Source organism: Zootoca vivipara, chromosome 13, assembly GCF_963506605.1.
Source record: "Zootoca vivipara chromosome 13, rZooViv1.1, whole genome shotgun sequence".
NCBI classification, from domain to species: Eukaryota; Metazoa; Chordata; class Lepidosauria; order Squamata; family Lacertidae; genus Zootoca; species Zootoca vivipara.
Genome location: NC_083288.1, coordinates 26,422,566 through 26,440,854, shown reverse-complemented (window position 1 = coordinate 26,440,854; position 18,289 = coordinate 26,422,566). Strand labels below are relative to the sequence as shown.

Sequence of the window (18,289 nt, the reverse complement as noted above, 5' to 3'; positions counted from 1 at the left end):
TTCGCGTAGTTAAAAATGGACCGTTGGTTAAAAAGTGGTCCGTTAAAACGACAAAGGCCTACAGATGAAGAGGAAGAACTGTAAAAAACGTATAAATATAAAATATAAAAAGACTCTTAATTTGGCTCTCACTTTTTAATTTTAGGATTAGGAATTAATGGGGGTCCTTGTCACAATAGCGGCTCAATGAGGGGTCCTCGAGAAAATTTTGTTGGGAACCCCTGGTCTACGGTATATCTAACAATCCAGGATAGCAGCGGGAAATGGCACTGGAATAAGGGAATTTCCAGCAAAAAAAAGGGAAGGCTGACAGCTGTGGCTTGGAATAAGGGAGTTTCCTGCAAAAAAAGGGGGAGGGTTGACAGCTATGGTGTGTGTCTGTGTCTATGTCACACCATGGCTTTCAGCTTCGCCTTCATGTCTCCCTTTCTTCCTCCCCAGTTTTCACATGTGCTGTTGTTTTTTCTGAGCCGCCTTCTCCTCCACCACCACACAATCCACAAGCCAGGTAGGGATATGCATAAAAGTGCAATGGACCAGCAACCTATCCTACTGGAGCACATTTGGAACACAATTATTCAGAGGCATATATTTGTAGTGATCTCAGCTCTCCAGTCCTTATGTACATAAAATTGCACCACTCACACACACCAGCAGGAGGTACCAGAATGAAGACTGGGTGGTGGGCATGCTCAGTGACTACAGAATGCTGAACAACTGTTGGAGGAATGGATTATTCTAAATGCTGATTGGTTTGGGATTTGGAATGAAATGGAGTATCCTGCACAGGAGCACTCCAAACTATAATTATTATTTTTTTGCAAGCTCCCAGTTGTAATTTCTGAATTAAATTATGTTGTCCTTTGGATGTGTAGACTTCTATACATTTCTATTGACTAGTTAACATCATGCTTATTTGCTACCTAACCTGTGATTCTTAGGAGATGCTCTGTGGTAACTTCAAGTGGCAAAGATTTGTTCTTTTGTGAAATTTGATTATGGCACGGGGAATGGCGACAAGGCAGCCTGCAAATCACTGGAGCACTGCCCTCCTCCCCCATGGAAATCCTGTAGAGCAGGCACCCCCAAACTCGGCCCTCCAGCTGTTTTGGAACTACAATTCCCATCATCCCAGACCACTGGTCCTGTTAGCTAGGGGTGATGGGAGTTGTAGTCCCAAAACAGTTGGAGGGCCAACTTTGGGGGTGCCTGCTGTAGAGCTTCTTCCTCCCCACCCCCACCTCCATAAATTGGGCTGGTGATCAGTTCATGGACCATCATCTACCTTCTGTCCCCCCCTGGGACTGGTGTTGGAAAAATTCACCTGTGTGTGTCCATTTCAAGCCACGGCAGGGTGGGGTGGAGATAAGCTCTCCGTATGATGGAGGAGGAGGGTTGTTTGGATTTGATATCCCGCTTTATCACTACCCGAAGGAGTCTCAAAGCGGCTAACATTCTCCTTTCCCCTCCTCCCCCACAACAGACACCCTGTGAGGTGGGTGGGGCTGAGAGACTTCAAAGAAGTATGACTAGCCCAAGGTCACCCAGCAGCTGCATGTGGAGGAGCGGAGACGCGAACCCGGTTCCCCAGATTACGAATCTACCGCTCTTAACCACTACACCACACTGGCTTTCTTCCTGAGCCTGTCTTCCTGTTTCAGAAGCTGTGTCTGGGCACCACATTGCTGAGATTAAACAAGCAGGGGCCTTAATTTTATTCATAATTAAATGTGCACAGCCCTGAGGAATAGGATGGGATCAACGCCTGGATTTCAACCAATAAACCATTCCCCTATGCATTCTTTTACACCACCACCCCACCATAGTAATCCCCAGTGAAACTGCTAGACGACAGCTGGATAACTTCTTTGAGTGGCTCTTGGCTGGCTGGCCATCCATCAGCTGTTTCCAGCACCAGCTGAGGTTTGGCTTAGTTAGTGGCACAGTTTTCTCTCCATTGCCTGTAGCAAAAGCATGGGCTGGAAGAGCAGAAGTAGAGCATATAATTTCCTGTGCCAACAAACACTACTCGCTTGTGCAGATTCCATGGAGCTGGATTTCTAGTAGCTTGGAGATAAGTCAGGAGTAGAGTACATCCGCCTGGCGTTTCCAGAAGGGACATATTAACTATTAGGTAAAGAAGAAAGTGCCACCGATTATTTTAAAATGCTTTCTTAAAGGGGGTACTCAATGATATGCAGTAGTGGCACCTCTTGTTGTTGTTAAAAAGTGTGGCACTTAATGTAACAACCTCATGGTGAGTACCGGCACTTATTTTTATAGAAAAAAAAGCAGTGTATGTGTATACACACAGAGTGTTTTTCCCTGGGGGGGGCGGGGCGCAGGGGTACGCATACCCCTAAACATTTTGTGAATCTTTGTACTTTTGTCCATTTGCTGTATTTATTTCCCCCCGATTTGTACTTTAAAATGGCGATTTTCTTGAGTCAAAATGAGAGTACCCCATACATTCTTTTTAGAAAAAAAGCAATCTGTGTGTGTGTGTGTGTGTGTGTGTGAAATTAAAAGCACTGTGGTGCCACTTCATAGCTTTCCCCTCAAATAATTCTGGGAGCTGTAGTTTGTGAAGGGTGCTAGGAGTTGTTAAAAGGTAAAGGTAAAGGGACCCCCTGACCATTAGGTCCAGTCGTGACCGACTCTGGGGTTGCGGCGCTCATCTTGCGTTATTGGCCGAGGGAGCCGGCTTACAGCTTCCAGGTCATGTGGCCAGCATGACTAAGCTGCTTCTGGTACCCCTGATCATTAGGTCCAGTCGCGGACAACTCTGGGGTTGCGGCGCTCATCTCGCTCTATAGGCCGAGGGAGCCGGCGTTTGTCCACAGACAGCTTCCGGGTCATGTGACCGGGAATTGGAGACCCCTATTCCCCTCACAAAGCTACTGTTCTCAGAGTGGCTGAACAATCCATATTTCCTCCCAGGTGAACTCTGGGAATTGTAGCTCTGCGAAGCGAATGGGGTTTACTAGAAATGGCATGCACCTCCATGGGCCCAGGTGCTGTTGGGGGCAATACGTACAACACTGGACGCAGGGAGTGCCCAATGCTTTACCAAACCTCTTGGTCCTCCCTGTTTGTATGTGTGATTAGCATGAAGTCACAATTGTACCTAATCAGAGAGATGAGTGACATTTGCAGAAGGGAAGGGGAACCTGCGGCCCTCCAGATTTTGTTGGGTTACAACTCCCATCATCCATGACCATTGACCATGGCGGCTGGGGCTGATGAGTGCTGGACCCCAGCAATAACTGGAGGGCCACAGATTGCTAATCCTTTGTTTGCAGGCATTAGAATGTGATTCCACCCTTGCCCACATCCATATACAGTACTTGGATCAACAGAGGTGATAAATGTTGGAGGGTACAGAGTTATGTGACCCCCGAGCCAAGGAGATTAGAATACATATGAAGGCAACCCTGCCTTGGGAAGTTTTTGGTTTTTTTAAATGTTCGATGTTTTATTATGTTTTTATATAGTATATGTTGGAAGCGGCCCAGAGTGGCTGGGGCAACCCAATCAGATGGGCAGGGTATAAGGAATAAAATTATTATTCTGGAATAGGATGTCCCTATTTTCATCAAAGAAATGTAGGAGGGTATGTCTTTCGGGGGTCTGAGTTAGAGACACCACTCATGCAATTGTGTGAATGGCTTTTCTATAGCAAACAGCAGTCGTGGCAGCCTAATCCAGTTTCAGGCAGTCCACGGCCTGCCGGGGCCCAAGCCACCACGTCACTCCCAGGGGACACATGTGGCTTGGGCACGCTGCAGGCCCGGTGGTAAGTGCCGGCCCCTGTGGTGTGGCGCCCAGTGCCAGTCACGTTTAGCTACGTTTGTTGACTGAACTAAAAAGTTTCGTGAGCCCAATTTTTATTTTTTAAAACTTTTTTTTGTGTCATTTTGTCACCCTCCCCTCAGTGATGACACCCCCTGCGCTCCCCTTCCTCCGCGCCACTGGGAGGAAACTTTCCCTGCTTCCTTGTGTTACCATCTAGATCAGGGGTCAGCAACCTTTTTCAGCCGTGGGCCGGTCTACCACAACAGAGGTGCTGTATGTACTTTTGTTACCCAAGAAAAATCTTCTAGTGAAAACCAAAAAATAGTTTAGCAGCAGTACTTACCAGTGAACACCAGGGGGAGCTGAAGTCCTGAGCACAGAGGTTCAGGCATTCTTGCTGTTTTCATTAAATCCAGTGTGGCTCCATCCAGGTCTGTGGAGCGCAAGACTTCTGTATGCAACGGGGTGCTGGATTTGGACTTGGGGGAGGGGGTCTGATTTAACCAGCTCCACCTTTGCTGTAATCGGATGTAACAGAGCTCTTCATCTATTTAAATGGTGTAAATGTGACCTGACACTGGAAACAGTTCACAGCCATCATGGCTATTAGCCATTGATACTTTTATCCTCCATGAAATTGTCTAAGTGAGTGGGGGGTCTGTCCAGGACCTGGGAACCCCAGGTATGCCCCCATGATGGAAGAAATGTGGGATAAATGTAAATTCTTAAAATAAATAAGGTATAGAACTGGGTGCCTGGGTGCACATAACACCACCCACGGTGCAGTTGAAACACGCTATTCGGTTCTTCTGCTCTGAAGGAAAACTGAGCAATGCCTGTGTTGGGAGATGTTTCTTGGACCCCAGGCAAGAGTGCTGGGTAGGAAGGCTGCTGCCCGGGCAGCTGAGAGGGGAAGGCAGGCACCAAGGAGGTTGAGGTAGCTGAAGGAAAGGAATGAGTGGTTGGCCAAAGCTTGTGCTCACTGGAGAGAGCAGAAGCCTTGGTGGGGCAGGGGCGGGGCAGGTAGCCAGACAGTATAGTTTTGGGGGAAAGGAGAGCTGAAGGAGAAATGTGAGGTCACATGTGAGGGAAAACTGAAACATGAGGCCTAGAGAAAACAAGGCTGTGTACAAAACACTATGCCTTCTAACTACATTCTTTCCCTCAAAGAATTCTGGGCACTGTAGTTTACCCCTCACTTGGCTACAGCTACCAGCAACCATTATCGAACTACAGTGACCAGAATTCTTTGAGGAAAAGAATGTGCTGCAGATGTATATAGTGTGTACACCAGGCACCCCCAAACTGCAGCCCTCCAGATGTTTTGGCCTACAGCTCCCATGATCCCTAGCTAACAGGACCAGTGGTCAAGGAAGATGGGAATTGTAGTCCAAAACATCTGGAGGGCCAAAGTTTGGGGATGCCTGGTGTACACAGACTGAGGGCCGGTATGCTAGAGCTGCCTGGGTGCAGACAAAATGGAGATGCCCTACCTGGATTGAACATGGGACCTTCGACACGTCAGGCAGATGCTCCCCCCCTGAGCTGCAGAGCTTCCCTACTTGCTCCGCAGACACTCTGCCCTGTGCTTGAGTCTGAAGGGGTGCCATGGTGGAAGCATCACAATAGCAGTGTCTCCACCTGTAAACTATGTACACTTGTTTCCATGCCCAAAACAATCCTGTGCACAGAGAAGGTTTACACCAGAGCTTTCCAAACACATTAGTCTGTCAGCTGCAGTGTGTAGATGCTCCTCCTGGGGCTCGAAAGAGGTTAGTTTAACCTCCGGTTTGCTAGTAAAACGGAACTACTGTGCCGCAAAATGATGCATGTCTAAAAAGTGTTTCACCAACGTGATAAGTTTGGAAAGCTCTGGAGGCGTACACACGTAGGTAAGTATAATGTTGCTGTATGGAGTACAGTAATCCTGTTTGGGGTTGCAGCCAACAATGACCTCTTTTGGGATATTGTGTTCCATTTTCCCTCCCTTCTTGTGTCATCCCCCCCCAATCAGTCTACTTTCCATGCCTGCTAAGCATACTCAGGCATCATTGTGCATTTTGATTCTCTTAGGGTTCTCTGTAAAACATCTCTCATTTTTACCATTCTACAAGCCTTGCAGTTTTGCTAAGCCTGAGTGTGAATGGTGGCATTTCAGCTAGATAAGAATCAGAGGCAAGGTCATGTCCACAAGGTCATACATTGTGATAGCCCTTGTCATTAAAGGTAGTTTCACATTGCTTTTCTGACAGCCACCCCCTACAAAAGCCACCCCTCCGGGTGATTGCTGTGTAGTGGCTTGGAATTCTTGACACATCAGTATCCCTAAAATACTCATGTTGCTGGTTCCACATGTTCACCAATGTGCAGGTTGCTTTTCTGTGTGAGATATCTTTTTTACACAGGGAAGCACTCCCTCCTTTGGGGGCTGTGTTTGTGTCTCTGCATTTTTTTGTTTTTCCGCATCTCAATAAAAATGTCAAAGTGCATTTTATAAAATACTTTTATTCCCATGGTAATGGGGCTGGGTCATTGGAGCACTGAAAAATCAATTGTAATAATGGCGAGGCAGAGACATGGCAGAATTTATTCTCTATATCCAATAGCCTTCTCTACCCCTCAACCCCCCTCCCCCAAATTAAACAACAAAACAACCCAAAGTGGAGAATAAATCAGAGGGATGCAAATATAAGCCAGGGGATGGGACTGGTCATGCTTCATTATATGAAAACTCAGTAGCACATTCTTGAAAATGCCTCCCCACTTTATGCAGTACCTCCAGTTATAAGGGTTTCTGGTGAAGCTATTTACTACAAAGAATTCAAGTTTGGCCAAGGAATCCCTACCCTACGGAACAATGCTAAGAATAAATAATATAAAATACACTCTCTTAAAATAACTTGTTAAGCTACAAATTTCTCATTGTTCAAATCCTCTTTGCCATATTTATCTTTGCTGGTCTTTCACAACTCTCGCCTAACAAGAAAGGCTGAGTTTTTTTTTGGGGGGGGGGAACGTTGTGTAGAGAGCACTTGACCTTGTGAATTTGTGTCTCTTAAAAACAGTAGGGGAGAGAGACAGACATGTGAAATCCACCATAGAAGCAAACTTGAAGGTATACCAGGTCCACTTTTGTCCTTTTTTATTTTAAATCCCCTGTTCGTGGCACAAAACGAAACAACCTAAAGCTAAATTGGACCTAAGGAACTCAGGTGTTTTATTCCTGTCTCCAAGGTCTTTTATGTCTCAACACGCAAAGGACTTCCAAGGCTCCCAGGTCAATATTTCTAAAACAAGCAACGCTTTGAACTGCGGTGTTTGATATAAAGGATGTCCATTAAAGTGCGGTGGATGTACAAGGCTCTGGGATAAGGGACAGCAGCTTAAAATATGGGAACAACACCAGCAACCCTAACAGAATATTGCCCCCACCCCCAACAGTAGGACCAACAGTATCTGGCAATGTCTGTGGGAATTACAAATTGTTGGGGTTTTTTTGGGAAAGGGATGGATTCACTGAAGAACAGAAAGATATCAAGTCCACTATCCTCCTGGCAACAAGGGCAGGCTCCACCCCACGCCAGCAAGGTTTCCAATTTCCAACCTGCATTTTGCATTAGCAATTAGTTCTTGTACCTTGCCTTTAATTTTACGTCACTCATATGTTCCTGTCAGGTGCACTTGTAGATTAGGTCATAGGCCACATTAAGCGTCTTTTTCTCCCGCTTAGCTGAAAATGCCAAGCTCTCTAGAGCTTTAGCCCAGGTAAGGCCTGAAGGGCTGATCTAAGGCCATGTTTCACATGTTATTTTCTGCCTGAAGATCAAGTTTCCAGTTTCTTCACCTCAAATAATTTTACATTCATGCTGAAGTCAGCAGTGCTGTTTTAATGGAGACTGAGCTACAAACCACACAGGGAAGAAGGGGATGATGGAAACAGAGGATGGGCTTCAGTTGGGTCAGGGAGCCTTGTGGGAATTATGTCGCAAATAAAATGTACATCGCTAAACAAACGAAAACAAAAAACACCCCAGTTACCCGAAACCCTATCTTAGCAGCCTCAAGAGAAGGTGGAACATAGTTGTCAGATGTCTGGGGGGGAAAGGCAAACTCCAGAAGTGTGTTGCATTCAGATGTCAAGGGTGTCGGTTACATTCTGAGCAAGGGTGAAGGGTCAGCCTTCAAAAGTGTGGTCTTTGCACTTAAGGGCAGATTTTGGCACAAGAGCAGAGCCCAAAAGCTGAGCTTGGGTAAGCTGGAACCTACTGGGGTACTGCTGACATTTGGAGAAGCAACCACAGCTACTATTTTCCCTCTGGGGTTTATAGAAGGAGGGACAAAATCTCTAGGCTGAAGGCCACTCACAGCCACTGCAGATCCACTTGGTCCCGAGCTCCAAAGCAGGCACAGGAGGGGTCAGTGTTGGCAGATAAAGGACTGCATTTAACGGCTGTGCGGCCCACTCTATCCATCCCCCCATTCATTTCTTTCCAGTGGGAGCCATGTGCTTAAACTGCAGATATACAAGAACCACGCACAGCAGCAATTGCTACTGGCTCCTCTCGGCACACACTGGCAAAACTGATTTCGCAAGACAGAGACAGGCTGGTTTCCCCGAGTCTTGATGGAAAGGGAAATTCTAACCCAACGACAACCCTCCGAAAGGAAGAGGCAACAGTGGGATGGATTCAGTTTCCTGCTGTGAGCGAAGGCAGCACACCTTCAGCAAATGTAAGCAAGGTGGCCATTTTTAGTCAGGAAGGATCACTTCACCTCTCTGGTTTCAGAATGGTGGGAACACCTTCCTATTTTTCACCTGCGAAACACCCCAGGCCAAGCTATCACACGTGCCGGAAACAGGTCTCCCAACTCAGTGTTAAGAGCAAAACCACAGCTGGTTATGAACACGGAGAGTCCAGAGCCTTTCTCCCTGCCAAGCGCGGCACACGACAACGCACACACATGCACACACCCTGCATGCCCAGGATCTGCCCAGCAGGTGACATACATCCAAGAGGATCGTGAGCTGAGGCACTGGAGGATGGGTCGGACTGGAGAGTTTAAGGTGGCCGGGGTTGGATTTCTCTTTCGTAGGCACTGGAGAGGATCGGGCAGGGAACCTGATCCTGTGATGAAAAACTAGGAGATGGTTTTTACTCCTCCCCCTGCCTCTCCTCCATCCCACCCACCCGCACCCCAGCGGTTGGGCCAGGAGAGCACCACAAGACAGGCAAAGGAAGAGATCTATGATGGTGTAAACCTATAGAGGGGAGAGGGCCGGATTCTTCATTTGGGAGCAGTTTGGCCTTGCATGGGGCGAGGCACGCAGCATCTCAGGAGGGGCAGCCAGCAAGCACACAGTCAGCTGGTCTACCTCAACTGCCACTCAAGTGTTGGGGTGATTCCAGGCACCAGTGGAGACTGGCCCTCTCCCTCTCCAGGTCCACGAGGGGGCCTCTGAGGAGAGAGGGGAGCTTTCGTTATTTAAGGTATATGTGATTATTTGTGACCTTGAGGGAAAAGGCCAGGCAGTGCTGGCTGGCTGGCAGGACGAGGGTGGTCCAAGAGATTGTTGGCACAAATGGCAAGGCAGAGGGGCGGGTGGGGGGTTGGAGAGTGTCCCCAGACAAGGGTGGCGAGGAAAGGGAGTTCACGCACAGACCCGGCCAGCGATGGCGCTGCTTCTGAGGCGCAAACGCTATATGCTTGCCCACAAACCGCTTGGTGGGTGAAGGACAATCCTCCTGAGAGGCTGGACCTACACCCAGGTGCCAGGCAACTGAAGACAGCCCCTGTCCCCAAGGCTCTGCGTGGGAAGAGGCCTCTCCCTCAGCGGATAAAAGCCCTGCCCCTCAGGGCCTTAGCGGATATAGGCGTCTCGTGCCCAGTCCTCTACGTCGTTGTGGTTGCGGCGCAAGCCCTCCTCCTCCTCGCTCTGGCAATAGCGCTCCCGCCCCTTGCCGTGCCCGCGGAGAGACCGGTTGTGGTTTTGCCGGTCGGGCTCCTCGGCCTCCCAGGAGCTCTGGTGCTGGGGGTGGCGGTGCCCCCGGAACTGGCCCCGGTGCTGCTCTGGCTCCTCGGGTTCCCAGGACCCCTGGGGTCGGCGGAGGCCCAGGCAGTGGGCGCGACGGGGCTCCGGCTCCTCGTAGGGGTCGGTCTCGATGTCCATGCAGGAATCCGCTGGGTCGGTGTAGGCAGAGTCGCGGCTGCCCTGCGTCTCCGAATCAAAGGTGTCCTGGCGGGAAAGGCCCCGGGTGGCAAAGTGGGAAGGGGGCGGCGCGGCGCGGATCTGGCCGTGCCCAGCCGGCTGCCCTGCATAGTCGTGCAGGCTGGTGTGCTCTGGGTCGAGCGGCTCCTCCCCATGCACTAAGTAGGGTCCCTGGCGGAAAGAGGCATTCACCACACACCATGCACAAGAAAGGGAGAAAGGAGACAAGAGTTAGTGCGGCCACAACACTGCAGCGCCCCCAAACAGGTTAGCACAAGGGGCTCTCAAACTCTGGCCTGGCAAACCTCATGTAATCTAAGGGGAAATTTCCCCTGCAAAGAAAGACGATTTTTCTGGACCTGGGAGTTAAGCAGGTCAAAAACAAAAACAAAAAAGCATGGATTTTAGACCCCTCGCAGGTGGGGATGGAAAGATCCATTGGTTTCAGCTTCTCACTTTCCCCCATCTCAAATTCAGATCTCTACATTTCTACAGCCATATGAAGGTGGTGTTTTTTTAAATGCTCATAAAACTTCTCCAACAGGAGATAATAAACCTTTTTTTTTTTTTGTACTGAGTTTAGATTAACGGACACATTGTTGTAAGCAATTTCTCCTAACAGAATGCATTTTACTATGTTATTTTCACTAATATATTGTGCACGTGTCCCCCTAATGCGCACATTTTTGCAATCTTTGTTCAAGTGCAGGACTGCATTGCCAAATTCGTGCAAGTGTGAATCTTGAAGGCTGGCTGTGTTTCGGTTCTCGAATTGTTTCGTAAAGTGCAAATTTCTTAAGGTTTTGGCTTCAGATGCGAATTGAACTGAATGTCTTCCCCATCCCTACCAGAAGAAGCAAAAAAAAAAAACACTTGCAAAAGAGGGAGATGGGGGGGACGGGAAGGGGAGTTAGGGACAGTTCCAGGCAGAGATCCTCAGAACAGTGATCTGCCGCATTTGTCTGAAATTGCTCTTTGGGCAAGGCATTCTATGTGTGGTGCAGAGCACAATGTATAGAATAGAGCAGGGATGGGGAGCTTGGGGCTCTCCAGATGTTGCTGGACTACAACTCCCATCATCCCTGGCCACTGGCTGGGGCTGATGGGATCTGGAGTCCAACAACATCAGGTTCCCCATCCCTGCAGCAAAATATGGTTTCAAGAGGTGGCAACTTGCATCTCAAACTACCCCTTCGCCTCCTCCAGGGTTATAGAGAAATTGGGGCTTCCCATGGCTAACAGCTTTGCACCATGTTAGAGAGAGGCTCATCATCACCCTGTTTGAGAACTCATCAGTTAGTTAAGACATAAAAAGATAGAGAGTTAGCATCACACAGAACACATACAGAACCACCTGTGCTGATCAGCTGGACCACCTGCTGTTATTTATATGTAAAAGCAGCAGCAGCAACAGCAGTCACTTGCCACGCCATGCAATAAAACAGCACTGGGAGCCAGATGTGAAGCTGGTAAACTTATTGATAGCTAAACACCTTTGGGGGAATCTTCTGTTTAACCACTTCAGAGTTTGCCCTTTTCTTTTTAAAAAAGGTGACACAGCAGAAACAGCATGGGGTTTCCCATCATACACCCAAACATGCATTTGAAGCATGTCCAAATTCACATTTGAACGATGGGCAGGCACCATGCCACCCAAGCAAAAAAAGTGGATTCTGCAGTAATAAATCTATTTCTGCTCAATGCAGACTTCTTCTTCTTCTTCTTTTTAGCTCACAAGAGATATGAGTTTGATGGAGCTCTGTTCAGCTTGCTATGCTTGGCAATCGGTCCTTGACATGGCCTAGGCTTAGGCAACGATGCGGGGCACTGTCAACGTAAAAAGTCACCCAGCTCTGGCGGTGAGATTCCGACAATATGGTTTTGCCTGCCAGTAAATGCTTTGCAGTGAGGCCATGGGAATCAAGTGGAAAAGGTTATCTTGATGAGGTATAACCACCGGTGCGATCTACTGCAGCCACAACTGCTCCCCAGCCTCCCAAGAAACATGACTTCCTGTCACTAGGGGGCAGAAACTCAGCAGACCATGGTTATCGTGAAGGGATCCATAAGGTCATAGACGTTGCCAGATTATCCAAAGTGGGGCCCCGTACAAACCCTGTGACCTTACAGACCCCTTTAGACCAGTGCATTCCTGCCACTTAGTGACCGGAAATCACTGCTTATTAGAAAAGTGGATTGGGAAGCAGTTGCCCAAATTCACCCTGTGTGTTAAGAGAACGAAACAAAGTGTGTGTGGCAGATGGAGGGGGGAAGGCACTTCGTGCAGGGGCAAAACGGGTCTTTGAGGGCAATTCGGCAGCATGATAGACCTGCCCCTGCTGAAAACCAGGCTCCGTATTCACATAACACACTGGAAAGCCAACTGACTTCTTTCCCATGAGCAGGTGGAGGAAAATCCTTCCTTTTTTGATGCCGTTTTAGATCTGGTTCAGAGCAGCCCACAGAACCTGCCCTAAACAACAAACCCACTTTTCCTAACCGAGATGCTTCTCTGATGTCCCCAGGAAGCATTGCTCAAAAGATAAGAGACTGCGGGGTGTAGGGCGGGAGAGATGTGCTGGTGACTTGCTGAGGTCATCCTTCAATCAAAGTCAGATTGCGAGGGAAAGGGGTGTTTGTGTGTGACTTTAGCAGGACAGCTTCAGAGAAGGGGCAGGGAGGCGAAAGAGAGAGATCGCCTTGACTGAACAGCAGCACTGACAAGTCCTTTGTAGGTAAGGGGGAGCCCTCATTAGCAAGGCTCCCCTGTGCTCGTTTCTTCATTTCCAAACAACTATCTCGGGTTTCCCCGAAAGCTACAGCTCGTGCTCCTCCACCCGGACAGCTCCGCTCAGCCCCTGGTCCAGGCTGCCCCTCGCGCCCCAGAACCCCAGGTTGCGCTTGAGAGAGGTCAGCACTTGTACCTGGAGGTTGGAGACCGGGGCGGGGCTGGAAGCCAAGGCAGCCGTCGCCATGGTGCGGGTCAGCAGCGGATTGGGCGGGTTGCTGCTGGGAGGGTGCGTGGCCTTCCAATAGGCTTCGAGGTACTCAGACAGGTGTTCGCAGGCATCTTCCAACTGGTTCTCGTCCAAGATAATGTCAAACATCTCCTGCAGAGACAGAGAGGGCGGGGAATGGGAAGGATTTAGCCCTGTGAGTGAGTGCAGAATGATAGGGGCAGGGGACCAGGAGTGGAGGCATGGGTTGGATAGGGTTGCCATGGTAGTCGCTAGTGGACTGGGCATAATGACTGTGTAAAGGTAAAGGTACCCCTGACCATTAAGTCCAGTCGCGGACGACTCTGGGGTTGTGGCGCTCATCTCGCTCTATAGGCCAAGGGAGCCGGCGTACAACTTCCAGGTCATGTGGCCAGCATGACTAAGCCACTTCTGGCGAACCAGAGCAGCACACAGAAACGCTGTTTACCTTCCCGCTGTAGTGGTACCTATTTATCTACTTGCACTTTGATGTGCTTTCGAACTGCTAGGTGGGCAGGAGCAGGGACCAAACAACGGGAGCTCACCCCGTCGCGGGGATTCGAACCACCGACCTTCTGATCGGCAAGCCCTAGGCTCTGTGGTTTAACCCGCAGCGCCACCCGCGTCCCTTAATGACCGTGTAGCATCCCCTTAAATCGGGGGGGGGGGCAGAACCTGTGGCACTCCAGATGTTGCTGGACCACAATTTTGGGAAAGGGCCAAGGGTAGAGCACCTGCCTTTCATGCAGAAGACACCAGGTTCAATTCCCGGCATCTCCAGATAGGACTCCCTGCCTGAAACCCTAGACAGCCACTGCCATCAGTGCAGACAATATGGATCTAGGTCAGGGCAGGCCAACTTTTCATACCAAGTGGGCCACAAGAGTACTTGGACATGGAACCCGCAGGCCGCACACTAAGGCTTATGGAATGAGATGCAAGGCTATGGGCAGGGTCCTAGAGCCCTCCCACACCCTTCCCAAAGCCAGGAAAGCACTAACTAGGCTTTGGGAAGGAGGAGGGAGGACTCTAAGATCCAGTCAGAGCTCTCATGCCTTCTTCCCAAAGTTCAGCACCTCCTTTACCCAGCTTTTGGAAGGCAGCGCAAGTGCTTGGTGTGTGTGGGGGTGTGTCAAAGGAGCAGGAGCTCCCACCAGCAAGGGCTGATGGGAGGTGTAGTCAGGAGGGCACCAGGTTAAAGTGGGCTGGAAAAGAGCATGAGGGAGATGTACCACGGGACTCACAGGGGGGCACTGTGCCAGTTTGTCCGATGCCACCATCTGCACATTCAGGTGCTTGGCTTGGGATTTGCCTCTCGATTTCACCAGTCTCTGCAGCACCTGTTGGGCAAAGACATTGGGGGAGAGGGAGAGAAGAGATGTTAGGGTGCCCAAGAGGGCTGGAGACAGGACTGGAAAGGAGGAGGGCCCTGCCCGAAGGGTGCTCCTGTTCCTAGTCTGCCACACCACTGCAGCTAGACTAACAAGGCTTTAGCCTCAGGAAACGTTTTAGGGTGTGTGATCCTTACTGGGGAGGAAGCCTTCATGAATGCAGTGAGACTTGTCACCCACAGGATCAAGTCAACTCAAGAAGTAGGCAAAACCCTCCCTCCCTCCCTCCCTCCCATCCACTCCCAAATCCAAATGCACCGTGCCTCAATGTTAGCCAAGTTGCTTGCGACCTGAAACAGAACCACCCCCTCCCCTGGCAGTAAAAAACGCAACAACGAAGAATGACAATTCATTGCCGTTTCATGACGCTTAGCAGCCTGAGGCAGCTGCCTCATTCTGCCTAATAATCAGGCTGGAAGGAAGGAGTCCAAGGTGGGTAACTCATGCAGCCTTAAAAGTTCTAGCTCTCATGTAAGATGTAGGTTAGCTTCAAGAGGTTTAAGGGTAAAAATTTGATGATGTATTAAATTTGATGATGTATGAAAATTGCCAAAGATGTTTAGAATTGAAATCCAGATTTTTTTGGGGGGGGGGATTCGGGGAAGTCATTTAAAAATGTTTAGAAAAAGTTATGAGTTGTAAGAATTATCTGTATGTTAATTTTTTAAATTATATTTTTGTTTTTAGATAATGAATAATTTTTTTTAAAAAAATAGAAGTTCTAGCTCTCATAGTGGCAAAAATAACTTTGAAAATGTGATTACAAGAACAGGACATACATACCGGTAACTAAACGACAGGCAGGAAGGAAGCATACAAAGTGCTGGCTGTTCTTCAGCTCTCATGAAATTGGGATCTTTTGAGGGCTGATTTACATTTTTTCCTCATACAGCAATTAACAATTCCAGAATTTTATTTTATTTTTGCTGAGGGGAAGGGCCACAGCTCCGTGTCTGAGCACCCAATTTGCACGCAAAGGTCCCTGGCATCTCCAGGCAGAGTGGGGGCAGGAGCCTGCCTGAAATCCTAGAGAGCTGCTCCCAGTTATTGTGGGCAACCCTGAACTAGATTAACCAAAGAGCTGATCACTGGTATAAAGGCCGATTGCTGAGAAACCTACGGTGGTCGTTTGACACTTGCCAGGTTTTGTAAGAAGTAACTTGCAAGAGATGTTTAATTACATTCTATGAATACATGATATTCATGTATGTTTGGCACTTGTCTGCCTTTCTCTTTAAAAAAAGAGAGAGCCCCACCCCCACCCCCAAAACCCCAGAGTCTGGTATTTTCTACCACACACTCAAATATGCATTTGAAGCACGTCTGAAAGTGTGGCAGGGAGCCCCCTCCCAAACTATGGATTTTGCACTCATAAATGTATGTCTCCTCAGTGCAAACTCACATTTTTAGCCCACAAGGGAAATGAGCGATGGATCTCAGTTTAGCTTGGCGTTCCTGTAGCTACACATACAAGGGTTGGCCCTACAAGGAGGCAGAGTGAAGCAGCAGCCTCAGGCGGCAGATGCTGAGGGAGGGGTGTGTGGCCAGAGCTATGAGTGCCATGTGATCTGCCTTATGCCCCCTACATTATCCTGCTGCCCTCAAGTGCTGAGGAAGACACTGTCCTTTCACCAGTATTGGAGTAAGATAAAACTGCCAGTCCAATTGGCTTCTGTGCATGTCTTGGGGGAGGTGCCTTCTTGCCCTTCGCCTCAGGCGGCAAAACGCCTTGAGCCGGCCCTGCCTTCGGACATGGTACGTACGGACACCTGCTGTTCTCACCCTCACTCCTATTGAGTTCTGAATTAGATCTGACACCAAAACAGTCTAAGATCCTCTGCCAACCTCTTCCCTAATCCCAGTGCCGTTAGTGTGATTGGGAAGAAGAAAAGAGAAAGGCTGCTCACCTTGGGGGAGGATATCTTGATATAGACGATAATTGGTGCTAATGAGGTCTTGGACAGTTGAGCCGGGTGATTGATGGTGTCTGCATCCAGGGCTACCAGCTGCAGGGTGCGGGCCAGTTCAAAGATGCGCTCGATCTCACTCTGCACTTCAGCTATCGAGGCAGAGGGCAAGCGGCAGGGAAAAGGAAGACATGGTCAACATCGCTGTGCAAAGAAACTGCAGCATCATTCATACCTCCCTTTTGCTATTCCAGATCTTGTTTAGCATTAAAGGCTCTACTTCTGCAGCCTGCCCAGATTTCGCCATAATTCATTATTCTCACTTACAGGTTAAGACGCTACAGGTTGCAGTATGTATGCACTTATGCAAAATGTTGCCCTTGTAAAAAAAAAAAATGCAGGTCAACTCTTCTGTCCCCAAGGACAGAAAACCATTCCTTGGGCTCCTGAATAGTCAATAGTCAGCCCAGTCCACAGATCTGTGTTTGATTCCTGGCAGCACTGTGGCAAAGCAAGAGGAGGTGGTGGCCGTAAGAGTTTGGGGGGCAAATTTCTGACCTGGAGAACACATTCCGTTCCCCTGTGCAAAAGCCAATGAAATGAATGGGAACTGCACAGCACCCATTCATTTCAATGGGGATTGTGTAGGAAAACATCCCCATGGATTGTTCCTTAATGAAAGTATGTGTGTGTGCTGTGCAGCTGCCATTTTGATTTTCTACTTCAGGCATGTGTAAAGTGGCTGGCTGGCACACAAAGATCCCCTTGCTCTCCTCCCCACAAAAAAAAAATTGCCTGCAGGTACTCTGGGTGCTACTTTGGGCTGTCCACTAGCTGCTCTGCATGTGTGACACTGGATATGGGGGGTTCTTATTGGTGCCCAGGAGCATCTTGTGTTCTTGGGGATGTGGCCCTGCAGGTCCCAGCATGAGATCCAGTGTGGCGAGTGTCAGACTGGAGAGACCCAGATTCAAATCCCTTGGGCCAGTCCCTTTCTCGTTCAGTCTTGCCTGTCTCACAGGATAGTTGTGAGGATCAAAAGGGAGAGAACTACGTGCACCACCTCGAGGAAAGGTAAACAATAAGTTCCTTTCAATGGACTGTGCTGATTGCCCCTCACTTTTTCTCCAGTGGGCACGATCCAGCCAAAGCCCAGAATTTTGAATATCTCATGGGTTCCAACGAGGAGCCAATATGTGATTTAGGCTGCCATCCTATACTTGCATACCTGGGAGTAAGTCCCACTGAACTCAATAGGTCTTGCCTTCCAAGTAGACATGCATAGGAGTGCACAGTTGTTCTCTTCTCATTAATATCAATGGCCTCTGAGATTGCTTAGCTAAATTTCTTAACTAGGCTGTACCGAAACAAAAAATAGTCCCTTCTCCTTTTTTAGTCCCTGAGCAATTTCCCCCAGCAATAAATGTTTACTTATTTTCATTTATAATATTCCAATTCACCCGCCCACCCCCAACAGCAACTCCACATTTTAAAAAAAATACTCTGGTAAAGAGCCTAGCAATTGAAAAGATAGTGAGGATGCTGAGACGGCGGTGACTCACCATTTTTTCACTTTTCAAACACGAGGGCGAATTTCAAAATGAACAAAAAAAACCACAGCTGATCGCGTTTGGGCGAAGCCAAAGCGTAGGTGCGCTTTTTGTTCTGTGTTTTTGAAATTCCCCCCTCCCCCTCCTCTCCCAGAAGGAAAAGCTGTTTTCGATCTTTTTCCCATTTCAACAAAACATCTTTCCCATTCTGCGGAGGGGGAAGTTAAAGCAAGTTAAATTGGCACTGGGGGGGGGCAACCGAGAGCTTGCGGGGGCTAAAGGTTACGTACCCAAGACATCTGTATCAGGAGCAGAGAAAGGAAGAGGAGGCACAGACACAGGGGAAAGAAAATTGTGGGAAGCGGGGGGAGGAGGGAAAAAAAAAGAGAAGAGTGAGTTGGATTTGTTGGGGAGCAGTAAAAAAGAAAAAAGAAAAAAAAGATGCCCCAAAGTCTGGTGC

At 48.8% G+C, this 18,289-nt stretch overlaps 1 protein-coding gene across 4 annotated transcripts in view; it reads right to left on the bottom strand.

Annotated features, from left to right (window-relative positions):
* Window positions 1-6,280: 6,280 nt before the first annotated feature.
* Window positions 6,281-18,289, bottom strand: part of CACNB1 (calcium voltage-gated channel auxiliary subunit beta 1) — a 51,599-nt gene continuing 39,590 nt past the window's right edge. For 3 of the 4 annotated variants that reach the window (XM_035134869.2, XM_035134873.2, XM_060281511.1), the window contains 4 exons: window positions 16,280-16,431; window positions 14,226-14,321; window positions 12,928-13,113; window positions 6,281-10,174 (listed from right to left, as the gene is read on the bottom strand). In XM_035134869.2, coding sequence (XP_034990760.2) covers window positions 9,656-10,174; window positions 12,928-13,113; window positions 14,226-14,321; window positions 16,280-16,431 — 953 coding nt within the window. In that variant the 3' untranslated portion in view covers window positions 6,281-9,655. Of the gene's footprint in view, window positions 13,114-14,225; window positions 14,322-16,279; window positions 16,432-18,289 lie in introns of all 4 variants that reach the window. The other variant, XM_035134875.2, reaches the window with a different exon arrangement.